Source organism: Phascolarctos cinereus, unplaced genomic scaffold (genome assembly GCF_003287225.1).
Source record: "Phascolarctos cinereus isolate Bilbo 61053 unplaced genomic scaffold, phaCin_HiC Scaffold_3;HRSCAF=262, whole genome shotgun sequence".
NCBI classification, from domain to species: Eukaryota; Metazoa; Chordata; class Mammalia; order Diprotodontia; family Phascolarctidae; genus Phascolarctos; species Phascolarctos cinereus.
The window spans coordinates 52022502-52037366 of record NW_027555736.1 but is presented as its reverse complement, the minus strand read 5'-3'; the positions used below and the strand labels follow the sequence as shown (position 1 = coordinate 52037366).

The 14865-nt window shown below is 39.2% G+C and overlaps 1 protein-coding gene across 1 annotated transcript in view; it reads left to right on the top strand.

Moving 5' to 3' along the window:
• Positions 1-1789: 1789 nt before the first annotated feature.
• P4HA1 (prolyl 4-hydroxylase subunit alpha 1) overlaps positions 1790-14865 on the top strand; it is a 54522-nt gene continuing 41446 nt past the window's right edge. The window contains 5 exon segments of the mRNA XM_021006089.2: positions 1790-1865; positions 4579-4685; positions 6118-6159; positions 6162-6213; positions 7491-7642. Of these exon segments, the coding sequence (XP_020861748.1) occupies positions 4613-4685; positions 6118-6159; positions 6162-6213; positions 7491-7642 (319 nt within the window). The 5' untranslated portion in view covers positions 1790-1865; positions 4579-4612.

The following is a 14865-nucleotide window of genomic DNA, read 5'->3' as shown; positions in this document are numbered from 1 at the left end:
CTGCTTTCTCACCTCCTGCTTGTTCCACCACCCTGAAGACTCAATTATTTCCAGGGTTACTTAGGATTTCTTAATTGCTACAGTCCAAGTGGACTCTTCTTAGTCCACTTCTTTCCTGACTTTTCCAGCGTTTGATACTCGTGATCACTCTCCTAGCTGCTTTTGCCTCCCAGGTGACAGTGTTCTAAGCATAGCTAACATTTGCATAGCACTTACTATGTGCCGGGCTCTGGGTTAAATGCTTTACAGCTGGTATCCCATTTGAACCTCACAACAACCCTGAGAGGTAGGTGCTGGTTGTCATCCCCATTTTACAGATGAGGAAACTGAGGAAGAGAGAGTAAGTGACTTTCCCAGGGTCAGTCACATGGCTACTAAATGTCCTGAGACTGGATTTAAACTCATATCTTCCTGACTCTAGGCCCAGTGATCTATGCACTGTGTGGAGCTACTAGCTGTTCTAGCTTTGTTCTTCCCCTTCCCCTTCTGTTCCCTTCCCTCCCCTCTGAAAAAGTAATTGAAAGCCCTTCACTCTGACTCCAGCCCATCTTTCCAGACTGCCTGTACAATCCTCCCCCACTTGCATTCCCCGATTTAGTCAGCCTAGCCTAACCTGCTGTTCCTTTGACATGACGTTTTATCTCTCACTCCATCCTTGGAATGCCGTCCTCCCTTGCTTTACCTCAGGGAGCCATAGGGTCAGAGATTTAGAGCTGGAAGAGACCTCAGAGGCCAGCAAGCCCAGCCCACACATCTTCAGCTGAGGAACCCGAGGAAGAGAGAGATTAAGTTACTTGCTTCCTGACTTGCTTACTGGCCTGTCTGTTACAAATACCTGCCTCTTTCAAGCTTGTGTGCTGCCTCCTACAGTACTCCTGATCCCCTGAGTTGTTAGTGTCCCCCACCCCAATATTATGTTGTATTGACTTCTCTTTATACATAGTTTCCCTTCGTATATTGTCAGCTCCTTGAGGGTGGGGTATGTATATTTTTTCCTTTGTATCCCATGTGCCTAACACACAGACACTTAATAAATGCTTACTAATTGAATGGATGTTACTTCATGTATTATCTCTAAATATAATATTTGGTAGCATTGTTTATCTTGATCTATTTGAAAACTGAATCATCTTCTGAGACACAACGGTGTGTTTTCATTAAACCATCTGGTGTACAATGCACATAAAATCAGTTTTGATACATTGATAGGTTTTGCAGAATTTTTTTCCTTCTCTTTTTATTTTTGTCTTAAAAAATCCATTCTTTTTTTTTTTTTATAATGGATTACTATGGGGTTGGCAGGGAGAGAGACATAGGAGGAAACCATGGTGTAAAAGCAAAAGCTATCAATAAAAATCTATTTAAAAATCTCTAGTGTAATAGAACCTGGATTTGGGGTCCTGCCTTGGCTCCGTACTCTCTCTGTGGTTTTTTCACCAATTGAATCTCCTCTAAACCTCCATTTCCCAATTGTATGAAAAAGAGCTTCCATTAGATGCTCTCAGAAGTCCCTCCCAGCTCTAATTCTGATGTACTTGGTAGTTCTGCCAATCTGAATGGGACACCACCGACCTCTGATGCAACAGTACTCTATGTATAGAAAAAGGTAAGGGAAAAACAGAGGAAGGAATTGGACCCAAGCAGCAAATTGCAAAGTTATGAAAGGATAAGGGATGGTGACAAACTTGTAGTTTCTTTGGATAGCTGAAATAACAATTCCAGGGACTGATTATGAGAAAGCCATGCCAAGAGGATGTTTTTATTGACAGATGGAAGGCGTTCATCCTAGTTGGTCTTTCCTGGGATCTAAGCTCCAGAGTGAGGAGAGACCTCAGGCTATCTAGTCTAAGCCCCTCCTATTCCAGGTAAGGCCCAGGGAGGGCAGGGAACTTGCCCAAGAGTACACATGTAGAGGAGAGGAGGGACTTTGGACACAAGTCCTCTGACTCCGGAGCTAGCGCTCTACCCAGCGGACCTTGCTTGGAAAGATCACGGAGAGCAGAAGAGGATTCATACTCAGATCTTCGTGATTGATTCCAAGTCTTTTGCGTAGTCTGCTTCACCATCTAATGTGGCGTCAGCAACAGGCTATGACAGACCAACCTCATTGCCTTTTTTTAGACAGTTGCTTGTGGGTGGAGGGTTGGACTTGAGTCAGGAAAGCATCTTCAGACACTTCCTAGCAGTGAGGGCCTAGGCAAATCACTTGACCTTGCTCTGCTGCAGTTTTCTCATCTATAAAAAGGGTGGAGGATGATGATGATGATAGTGATGATGGCTCCCATCTCCCGAGGTTTTTGTGGTGATTAAAATGACAATATATGTAGAGCCCTTGGCACACACTGAAGGCTATATAAGGGATAGCTATTACTATGATGGGGAACACCACAGATACAATTTACCTAGATTGTATTGTAGCGTTGGGTATCATGCTATTCATATGGAAAAGATGATGAGATGCAAGCTAGAAGGTAGTACAGTTAGATGTATTTAGAATTAGTTGGATGGCCAGAGCCCCAAAGTAGTGATTAGTGGTCTGATGTCATGTTGAAAGACCTGTAGTGGAGTGCCCCAAGGATCTGTGCTTGGTCCTGTGCTCCTGGCCTGGAAACCAGGAATATTCACTTCAAGCCTTGTGTTTGGCACATATATGGGCTGTGTGACTCTGGGCATATCACTTCCTCTCCAAGTGCTTTAGGAAACTCACTAAAATTCTAAGTTGCAGGGAAGATAGCTGCCCACATTGTTATGCCTCATACAGGAGCACCAATGTAAATAGGCCTAGTGCCTATCCCTATCATTGGTTTGAATAAAGATGTGTTACACCCATTCATCAAATGGGTATGATACAAACCTGGGTGGGCGTTACAGCTGACTGACTATGAGACAATCCAATGAGAATATAAGATCTTCCAGGTTAGGACCTATGTCTCACTTATGCATTTGTACCCTCGGTGCACATACTAGGTGCTTAATTAATGCTTGTGGATTCAAAAAGCTCTTGACCGACCATTTCATTGGGCCATGTCTAATAAGATATTTCAAATGGACAGTAACAGCTGACGTGTATATAGCTCTCCAAGGTTCACAAAGTGCTTTCCTTAAATTGCAGATTATCATGTATGAGCCTTGCAGCAATCCTGTGAGGCACATGCTGTTCACCCTAATTCACGGATCAGGGATTTGAGGCTTAGAGAGGTCATTTGCCCAAACTATATCGTCAGTAAGGGCTTGAAGTTAGATTCAAATCCAGTTATTCTTAATGCCAAGTCCAGGGTTATGACCACTATTCTACACTCGCACTTGAGTTTACCCAAAAAAAGAACCCCCCCAAAAAACAGCTTCTTAAGTACAAGCAAGGTGCTTGGTACCTGGTAAGCACTTGGTAAATGCTTGCTGATTGGCTGGATTTGAGGGGAGGCGTGGCTAGATGTGGCTTTAGAAAGATTGGGAGGTTTTAGTGTGTTGGGAGCATGGCATGTTCGCCAGGGAAAATAACAACCTAAAAGAGGCGCATTATTGAATGATGAGGTGACAGCCCTGCTGTGCTCAACCCTGGAAAGACCAATCTGGAAGCTGGTTAGTCCTGGCTGCCATGTTTTTGGAAAGACATTGAACTGGACAGTGTCCAGAGGAGGGCAGCCCAAATGGTGAAGGGCCTCAGATTCATGTCTTATGAGGATCATTTGAAGGAATTTGGGGGTGTCTAAACTTGCCTGTGGAAGAGAAGACTGGAGGTGACAGAACTGCTGTCTTTGGGTATCTGAAGGACAGTCAGGTGGCCCCCAAAAGACAATTAGGAGGGCTGGGTGGGGTCAAAGAGGTGATTTTGGCCTTGATATAAGAGAATTTTTCTCAAGAGAATTACCTAGAAGTTGGATGGCTTATCTTAGGAGTTGATGGGTTCTCCTTCAATAGATCCCTTTAAGGACAGGTTAGATGAAAGAAGAAAGGAAATAAACATTTATTAAGTATCTACTATGTGTCAGGAACTGTGCAAAGTACTTTATAAATATTTCATTTCATCCTCACAACCCCGATAGGTCGGTTCTATTATTATCTCTATTTAACAGTTAAAGAAACTGAGGCAGACAAAGATTAGGGTGATTTGCCTAGGGATTGTATAAGGCCATATCTGAACTCAGGTCTTTCTGATTCCTGGCCCAGGGCTCTATCCACTCCACTAATCTCTTGTGAGTTATGTTGTAGAGGTAATTATTTTTCAAGTATAGATTATACTAGATCAGCACTAAGATTTCTTCCAACCCTGAAATTCTGATTCTCTTCAAAATAATTGGCATTGCTGTTCATTTAAGTTGTTGTTATAAGGAAAAGATGTTTGAATATTTGGTTCTGTGTACATAGAAATTATCCCTTTCAGCAATGTAAAATACCTATCAAAACATCTGTGCTGAGAAACAAGTTGGAACTGGTTTTTAACTGTCGCCGTCTCACTTTACTAAGGAGTTCAAAATCTAATACATAACAGCAACATTTAAGGATTTCATTCACTAAAAAAAAAACAAAACAAATTCTTCAGAAAGTTCATAACACCGATTGTGATATGTCTTTTTCTAGGTCTTGTGACAGTCTATAAAATTACACCTTCCGGATGTTCTGGTGTGTATTAATTGTAGGACTCCTTCGCCATTCTTTGGCCCATACTGACTTCTTCACTTCAATTGGTAAGAACTGGTTCTATTTTTATGTAAACAAGTTCACTCAGTGTTTATGTTACTTACTGCTTTTTCCCCTCTCAACCCTCCCCTCCACCCCCATCACAGCACTAACTTGGTTCTTTCCTTCCCATCCTAAAAGTCCCTTCTAATACTAAGAATAAAATAAAATAAAATAAAAATTTGAGGTGACTAAATGAGCTAGAGATAGCTGTTGTTTTACATGACACTTTGTTTTAGTGGCTGCCATAACTGCATAACCCTATAACCGATAGGACATATTTGGATAGTACATATTTCTGTGGCTCTCCTGATGATTTTTTAGAAAGTAATTCTTTTAAAAATGTCATTTAATTTTTTTTGTTTTTCTGAGCTAGATAAATACTAGCAAACATGAGCATTTCCACATACAAAGAAAAATAGGAAAAGAGGGTTGTGCAGTAAACCATGAATCTCCATTAGGTATAGCTTGGTGGTTTTTAAAAAGCCATATAATACATCAAGCACGTTAGTTCCGAAGCAGCTTGGTTTGTCTCTTTAACTCTGGACCTCCCTTTCCATGCATTTGCTCATTCTTTTTTTTTTTGAACCACTATTATTCCCCTTTTTTCCACCCTCATCCTCAACCAAAAAAAGAAAAAAACCCTCTTTCTTATAAGAAGGAAAGGGAACAAGCATTTATTAAGGGCCTACTATGTGCCAGGCACTGTGCTAAGTGCTTTACAAATATTATCTAATTTTTAACCAGTAAGCATAGTCAACCATACATGCATGACCCCCTAATCATAACAATTGACATGAAAAATAATGAAGAGGTATAGCATGGTTGAATGAGAAGATCAGCTCTCCCCTCAGACCCGTATTGGTATTGTGTCCATTGTTAAGTTAGCTGACCTCTCTAAGCCTCAGTATCCTTATGTGTAAGACAGGAATGATGCTGGAAATGTTACCTAATATCGTTGTTGTGAAGAAAATGCTTTGCAAACCTCAGGATGCTTTACGAAATGTTTATTTGTCATTATCCGTTGTGACCATTTCTTGAGCAAAGCTCAGTTGTGAAGTACTGTAGTGTATTCTCTTTTGGATTAAAAAATTCAAACCTAAGTATTTTTTTTGAAGTTTGGAGTTTTGATTCTGGGCAATGACATATGTGTATGTATTTTTTTCTTTAAAATTTCCAGCTGAAAAGACAATTTGCTAACCCAGCTGAAGCTTGGAAAATTGAGTAGCTTAAAAATTAGAAGTTGAACACATGTTCAAGGAAATCTTTGGCTACATCTTTTTGTTTACCAGAAAAACATCTGGTAAAATGAGATTCTTTCCAGTTTCCAGCTCTTTTCCAGTTAAATTCTATAATAGAATTCTCCAGCCGTTTCACTTTTCAAAATTTAAAAGATTAGAGAAAATTGATAATATCACTCTTAAAATTTCTCCTGTTTAGGTCATATGACAGATCTAATCCACACAGAGAAAGACCTGGTAACATCCTGAAAGATTATATTAAAGCCGAGGAAGTCAAATTGGAACAAGTGAAAAAGTAAGCAGCGGGTTTCACAAATGAGCCTTGGCAGGGACGGTTGCTAGGATGTATGAGGGATACAACGAGGTACCCTGACCTCAGATATTCCTTTGGAAAGGGAAGCCACGTGACAGCCTTTGGGAGGGATGAGGCCCTAACCAGGCCTGGAGTAAGGTCTGGGTGGAAGGGAGCAATACATGAGAGCAAGGACTGAGCTAGCTGTAGAAATTGGGGCAGAACGGTGGATGTTTTGGACAGGACTGTCAGGAGAGAGATCAGAGATAGGCTAGTCCAATCACTTGGGCAGAGATAGAATATAAAAAGAAAAAGATGAGAAGATTAATAATAAAAATAATAATAAAAATAATAATAATAGGCAGCATGGCACTGGGGATGCAAAGTTAGCCTTGGAGTCAACAAAGATCCAGGTTCTAGCCCTGCCTTGGATATAGACTAGCTGAGTGACTGTGGCCAAGTTATTTAACATCTCAGTATCCAAGACAACTCTTGAAGGTAGAAAGTTATAGATGGGTTGCATGAAGTGACTTTTCCCTCAGCTTCCCCATACCAATGAAATCATAGGTCTGGACCAAATCAAAAAACAGTATTTCTGTAACACCTTCACAGAATCTTATTTGAGTCTCAGAACCCTGTGAAGATAAGTATCATTATTCCCATTTTACAGAGGAGAAAACTAAGGCTCAGAAATAAAGTCTGCTTGCTATTACCATCAGAAGTGGGGTTCAAATATAGATCTTGACTCCAAGTCTACCCTGCTGTCTGCTACGTTTGTAACAAGTCATAAAGCTTAAATTCCAGGTGACTAAGTCAGTCTTTTACAAAGTTCTCCCTGGCATCTTTATTTGATAAATTGGGTAAACACAATTTGAGTGTAGCAAACTGAGTTACAAAGTTAATTTCTTTAGCTTAAGGACAAGCAATAAAATGTATTTTTAGATACATACTTACATGGACCCTTTCAGAATAAACTTTCTGAGAGAGTGGGAGGTGCTAAGTCACATTGTGCCCACATCTCAAATTAAGGATCAAAATAGGCCTCTGGGTTGTCTCAGAGTTTAGACACGCAGGCAAGTCAGGAGCTCACATTCACCACTAAATTTTGGGTGATTGAAACCATTAAATCTTTCGTGTGTGTGTGTGTGTGTGTGTGTGTAAATATAATTGATAACCCAGTATTGACACATGTCAAGGGATGGAGCACTTCACAGTCTTGTGTTTAAAAAGATTCCCCTTTTAATTCATACATGTTCCATTTATTTGTTTTGTATGTTTAGATGGGCAGAGAAGTTAGATCAGCTAACCAGCACAGCTACAAAGGACCCAGAGGGGTTCCTTGGGCACCCCGTAAATGCATTCAAGCTAATGAAACGGCTGAACACTGAGTGGGGTGAACTGGAGAATCTGGTCCTTAAAGATATGTCAGATGGTAAGTCTGAAGAGGCTTTAAGAAGAGCCTCATCCTATAGTGATTGCTAAGATTAAGGATACAGTTAATCCCGAAGCACAGAGTGTTTTCTACAGTAACTGAAATATTATCTAGGTATGCTTTATCTGTCATCTCAGTTTTTTTTTTCTGCCAATAAAGCCCTAAGACTTGGCTAGGCCAGCTGGTGCCATATTTCTGCTGATGTCATCTTTGAACTGTGTTTCTCACCCCCAGCTTAGATTGTAAGAGCAAGGACTCAACTGGGGTTTTTTTGTTGTTGGTTGATTGGTTAGTTGTTTTCTCTTTTGTTTTGTTCTCTGAAAAAAGAACAAAATGCTTCTTAGCTTTTTTAAAAAATTAGAATATAGGAAAATATATCAGGGAATTAGAACAAATCACAAATCAAATCAAATGGAGAAAGTTACAAGTTAGAGGTCTTATTTAATTAATCCTAGTAAGTTATCAGGAATCTAGGCTTTCTTCTTTGATATTCTCCTTCCCCTGAGTGGTGCTCTTCACAGTCTTGTCTAGGCTCAGCTAGCTTGGTCTTATCTGAGTTGGATGATAAGTTTAGCCCTAGTCTTTAGACAATGGATTTGGTTTGGTGACTTAGCTGTTCCAGAATCTTCTTCCCTAACCATGGCACTGGGTGGGGAAGCCCATTTATAAGAATTCCTTTTTTTTTTTCCATATGACAGATTGGTTTTCTTGGACTTAGGGTCTTGAAGGAACTTAGCTGGTTTATGGGAAATATCTTACCTAGGCATCTAAGTCCTTGTCTATCTAGACTTCCAACATTTCTCCCCCTTCATGTGTCTTCAGACCATAAGAAGCTTTGGAGTTGCCTTCACCACCTTCCTAAAGATCTGGATGCTTCAGATTTTGGAAATGCTCTCTTCTCCTACACCCCCTGTCCTGGTTGGTTTGCCTGAAGTAAATTTCCTAATGACATTGTTGTGATGGGTCCTGATTTAGGGTGGTGTGTGTGTGTGTGTGTGTGTGTGTGTGTGTGTGTGTGTGTGTGTGTGTGTTTTGTGGTGAAAATGCCTTTTCCATCTTATTTTTCTAGTCTGGCATCTAGACTTATTCTTGTTATGTTGTGTTCTGGGACCATGAGACTGCATCTCAATGATTTCATCCTTTAGCTTGGTGTCTCCATGTGGTTCTCAGATTGATTTTCTCCTCCACTTTCCCCATTAGTCTGATTCTATACCCTCCAGTGGATTTTCTCTGATTTCCAGCTCATTAGCAAATCTGAGATGATACAGTTGCATACTTAAGGGCAATGAACAATAATATGTATCTGTCCCTGGCTAAGTTCCTGACTTCAGTAACCCTCTTTTCAGATTGCTGCATCATTGCTCACTCCTTAGAGGAGAGGTTTACTTGGATCCAGGTTCAAAATTAAAGAAATTCTTTAACCACTTAACAGTGACAAAACATCTCTTTCTTTACACCCATTCCCCCAATAATGATAGAGTGTGATACCACATTTGACACATGTGAGTTTCTGAGTTAAAAAAAATGTTGACTTTTGACTTTGTAATTTTTTGTTCATACCTAGAAGCAATGGCAAAGAAGTTAAGGGTTTGAAAGCTATCCAGTTCCAGTCTTGATTACTTGACAAATAATAATTTGATGGTGATATTTCTAATTAGGCTCCTCTGTTAAAGATGAAGGTATTTTGTTTTAAGTACAAACATTCTGGATATGAGTATTTCTAACCAGCTCTTCTGCTGGCATACAATTGCTAAGTAATTGCTTGTTAAATGAATTAACTTAGATGTTTATGAATTTATTGTGTTATTATGACCTCTCCCTTTCCAAATAATTTTTTAAAAAGTGACTGGCAAAATATTAAGGATCAAAAACAATTAAAGAGAGAATAGGAGTGGAAAAAATTAGCAAATATGTTTATAAATTTGAATTGCCTTGAATGTATTTTGAATGCCAGCTTTGAAAAATATGATGCGCTGTCCTGACCCACTGAGGTACAGTGCATTGATTTTTTTCAAAAATTGTTGAAATGCTGACAATCACAAAGAGTCAAAACATCACAGTTGAAGTCATGCTCGTGTTTCTGTTATAAGCCTCTGAAGAGTTGAGGGTATAGTTTTATCAGGAAAATCCCATATCTTTAAAGTCAGCGTATGTAACATTTTAGTATATAACATTTCCTCCAAATTTTAGGAATTGTTAGCATCAATCTTCTTAGACTGAGAAAGGACCAGGGTTGAAAATGTAGAAACAAAATTGTCCATATGGAAAAGAAATGATTAAGAAACTGAGTGTTTCACTTCTCAGGAGGTTTGTGGGATCCTTCCTCATTTATCCCCTGCAATTGGGATGAAGCCCATCATCTTTTGATCAGATATTTCTTTGATGAACTCCTTTACTCATTGCATTTTGACCCCATGACTGAACAGAAGCTTCCCTCTCCAAAGTTACCAGTGATTGCTTAATTGCCGGATTCAGTGGCCTTTTGTCCGTTCTCATCCTCTCTGACATTGTGGACCTTCCTCTGTTCTCTGTGTTTTTGTGACATTGCTTTTTCCTGTTCCTCTTCTAGCTTCTTTTTTAAAAATCTTTTTTTTTATTAATTTATTTTGAATTATCAACAATCACTTCCATAAGATTTTGATTTTTAAATTTTTCTCCACCTCCCTCCCTAAGACGGTGCGCAGTCTGGTATAGGTTAGACATATACATTCCTATTAAACATATTTAATATTCCTATTAAACATATATAAACATATTAGACATAATATAACATTAGTGATGTTATACTCCTAGCTTCTTGACTGCTTTTGCTTCATCTTTATTGATCATCATTCATTTTATGTCCTCTAACTATGGACGTATCTCAAATCTGAGTCCTGAGCATTTTTCTCCTCTTTATTTATACTCAGTGACTTCTTTAGCTCCAATGGGTACCAAGGAATGACCTTAAGATTATATATGCAGCCTGGCCTGTTCTGAATCTTGGCTTTGCATCATCAAATGCCATTGGATATTTTGAACGGGGATGTCCCATAGGCATTTTTTCTTCAGTACTCCCCAGAGCAACTTCTCCCAGAACCTCCTTGCCTTGGAACATCCATCTTTCCTGGCAGTCTTCTTGCCTGGGAGCATTCTGGAGCATTCTTCCTGTTTCTCCCATTGATGAGTTTCTTTGAGGCCCTTCATTTTAGGGAGGGACCCAGGCTAGCCAACTTTCTATATTCTCTTCCCTGCTCTGTTTCTTCTTTTCTGGCTTTTGCCACCATGCTTCAGCTGCTGTCTTACCTTGTAGCTTTCCTCAGTGCCTGGGGCCTTCTCACCTTGGAATATAGCTCCACTCTTCTCCCACTGGTGAGTTTCTCCAGGGGGGAGGGCACCAGGCCAGCCAATCTACATTCTCTACCTGGCTCTTCATTGAGCTCTTGAAGTGATTCAAGGCTGAGGCCTGATGGGGCACAATTAGAAAAATGATGAGGAGGCTCAGGACTCAGAAGAAGAGGACAGTGTACAGTTGGATTGGTTCACCAAGGAGGAAAAGAGGAGAGAGTGTCTAGTATGGGGGAGATAGTCTGTGTGAGAACTGAAGAACAGAGGGATTGGAGTGTGGGTGAAAAGTAGGGTTTGGGAAAGGAAGGTAGCGGGGGAGGTGGAAATCCAATACAAAATGGTTGGACAAGGAGATTTCAGAATTCTCCAATGTGGAGATGGTACATTTGTGGGTGGCAAAATCAGTGGTATGTTTCAGATAACTCGATACCAGACTCTTATAGAAAATTGAGTTCAATTCATGACTTAGGAAACTAATGCCTTTGTGGAAAGAGATCTGAGCTCTTTATGAAGTGCTGGTCACATGATTACAAATGTTTCACAAATAATAAAGAGAATTGTGGAGTGTAAGTTAAGACTTTTTTTTAAAAGGTAAAGTATCACCACATGATGATATATTCACAAATTTAAGTAGTTGTTTATGGGATTATTTGATATTGATCTGGAGGAACACTGAAGATGCTGACAGAAATTTATTTTGGTTTATGGAGTAATACTGAGTGATTTAGAAGTCCTTTACAATGTTAACCTCAATGATTTAAAGTGCAGTCATACCCTATAATGTTAATATTAATGTGCAGCTCATTTGTTTTTTTTTTCTTAAAGATTGCAGTTCTCATGCTTTGTTATGGAAAAACACATTTTGAGACTTTTACCCTACCCACCACATGGAATTTTACATGTTTGGGAGTTGGTGTTTCAAACTGAACATTTTCCAGTCTACTTTAGATCTCTTTGAACTAGATACTTTCCATGTACACATATCCATTAGTAGAAAGCTGTCTGACCCCCTGCTGCCCAAATAAGACTGAAATTTCACATAGTTGTAAAGCATTGACTCTTATAATCGAATGATGTTACCTCTGTTTTTATCCTCCTCCTCCTCCATGTTCATCTTCATCTTTGTCTTCATCTTCTTGTTCGTCTTCATCTCCATCTTTGTCTTCGTCGTCTTCTCCCTTCAAAGAGTAATAATTATCAGTAATTGGGGTAGTAGCCTCAGAGGGACATCTCCACATTCTCTGAATCTCTCAATAGTAGTTCCTAGGATACAACTGTGCACATGATGAGTCGTCACTGAAAAAGCATTTAAATCTGCTTAAGCATAAGATTTCTTTTGAAGCTTGGGAAAGGAAATCTAGCCTGCCTTCCAACCTTTCCAATTTTTCATTAGCTGCCTTGCTGACATCATGATAGAAGTACATGATACCCTAGAGAGAAATAAGATATCTTATCTTTATTATATTGTTGCTCATTTTATCACATTTTTCATGTATATTTGATTAAAAAAATCTTTCAGATCTCATTTCTTGCATGTTCCTGTATAATCTTGAAGAAATTGGTGCTTATAGACTCCTAATTTAACCTTCATTTTTAGTTTTGATCATAGGAAATTCATTCTATCCGCTGATTAGTTAAGACCTTTGTTCTTGAGATAAATTGTTAAGGCTTTTAAAAAATTCTTGATATTTTTTCTTTTTGCATTATCTTACATTTCCCAGTCTATCCCTCCCAGAGAGCCATCCCTTATAGCAAAATATGAAGAAAGGAAGAAAGAAAAAAGTAACACAAAACTAAACATTTGAAAAGTCTATCTTTATGGGCAGTATCTCATACCCATGGTTTCCCATTTTTGCAAAGGAGCAGAGAAAGGGGTAGAGAGAAAGGTATCTTCATATTGATCTTTGGAATACAGTTGGTCATTTTGATTTCTCAGTGTCTAGTTTTAATTATTTTTGTGGACGGTTTTTTCCATTTACATTATTATAGTCATTGAGTATATTATTTTTCTAGTTTTGATCATCTCACTTTGCATCAGTTAAGAGCAGTTTTTCCAGGAATCTCTGTATTCCTCATGGACATTGTTTCTTATAGTGGCAGCTAGTGGTACAGTGAATAAAGTGTTTGCCCTGGAGTCAGGAAGACCTGAGTTCAAATCTAGCCTCAGACACTTACTAGCTGTATGATCTTGGGCAAGTCACTTAACTGTTTGCCTCAGTTTCCTCATTTATAAAATGAGCTAGAGAAGGAAATGGCAGACTGCTGCAACAAAGATAGTTAAGAAAACCACATACTGAGTCACAAAGATTCAGACATGCTTAAAAAGCCTGAACAACATTGAGACTTACAGCACAGTGATATTCCATTATATTTATATACCACAATTTGTTTAGTCCTTTCCATAGGATGTATGTGGGGTATTTAGGGAGGACTAGCACCTCTGCTGAGAGGGCTGCTGAATATTTTTAAGGCATCTCATCTACCTTTCGTGTCTAACTTTCACTCCACTCACCTATGGCTCCAAGAAGCTGTAGCCTGTGCAGCAGCCACATGCCCATAAAACAATCTCAGCAGGTGGGTTACCAGACTGAGGGGTAATTGACAGGCCTCAAACCCATTGATGAATTAGGGGGCTGTCTATCCCAAGTATGTGAAGACTTCCCCCAGTGGAATGAGTAGATGAGAACAATTTGTTCCAATGCCTACGAAGGTGGCTGAAGCTGGTGCAGCTTAGAGCCTGGTCAGACATCGAAGATGCCAAGGTTATCCACTGTATTCTGGGCCATTGCCAGTTTTCCTGACTTTGATGACTCTGGAAGAGTTTTGCGCAACTCTGCTTCACTTAAATCTAATTCACTAACAAGTCAAGACATCATTGATGTCTTTGTTCCTCTTCAAAAATGAAAGACAAACAAGAAGTCATTCCCATATTGAGGGGCATCTACTTTTTCCACAATTCTTTGCTCCCACAAAAAGTGGTACTCTAAATATTTTGGTGTAATTGGGATCTGTCTTTTTGTTACTGACCTTCTTGAAATAGGTACCCAGTAATAGAATCTTTGGGTTGAAAGGTATAGACATTTTAATCACTTTCTTTGTATAATTCCAGATTACTTTCCAGGATGGTAATACTAGTCTACAGCTCCACCAATAGTGCATAATTGTACCTATTTTCTTTTTTTTTTTCATTGTACCTATTTTCCTGTAATCTCTAGTCTCATCTTTTGTCATCTTTGCCAATTTGCTGAGTGTGAGGAAGAACTTTAGTTTTGTTTGATTTGCATTTATTTCTGTCATTAAGTGATTTGGATCATTCTTTCATATAGTTGTTAACAGTTGCCAGTCTTCCTTTGAGAAATGTTTGTTAGTATCCTTTGGACACTTATCTCTTGTGGAATGGCTTTTGGTCTTATATAAGAGAACTAACAGAAACCCAGATCTTGAATATCAGAATCTTTTTAAAGGCTTTTTTACTTGTAGAATGCCTGAAATTAAATCATGCCTAAAAACAACACTACTAAAGAAGTTAAATGTTGATTTTGGACTCTAGATCTTATCTTGTCTAACTAGCTTCAAGCTATCCTGAAAAACTTCTTGCCACAGAATCATACAATTTGGGAGTTGGAAGGTATCTCAGTGACCACGTAGTCCAACCCATACATGAAAGGAGTGCCTACTTCTATAGTAAACCTGACAAATGGTAGTTTACCCTCTTCTTGAAGACCTCCGTTGTAGGGGAGCCCACCGCTCTTTAAGCCAGCCCATTACACTTTTTGGCAGCTCTGATTATTAGGAATACTTCCTGACATCAAGTTTTAATTTGCACCTTTGCAACTTCCATCTGTTATTCCTGGTTCAGCCCTCTGGGGCCAAAGAGAATATATCTAATTCTTCTT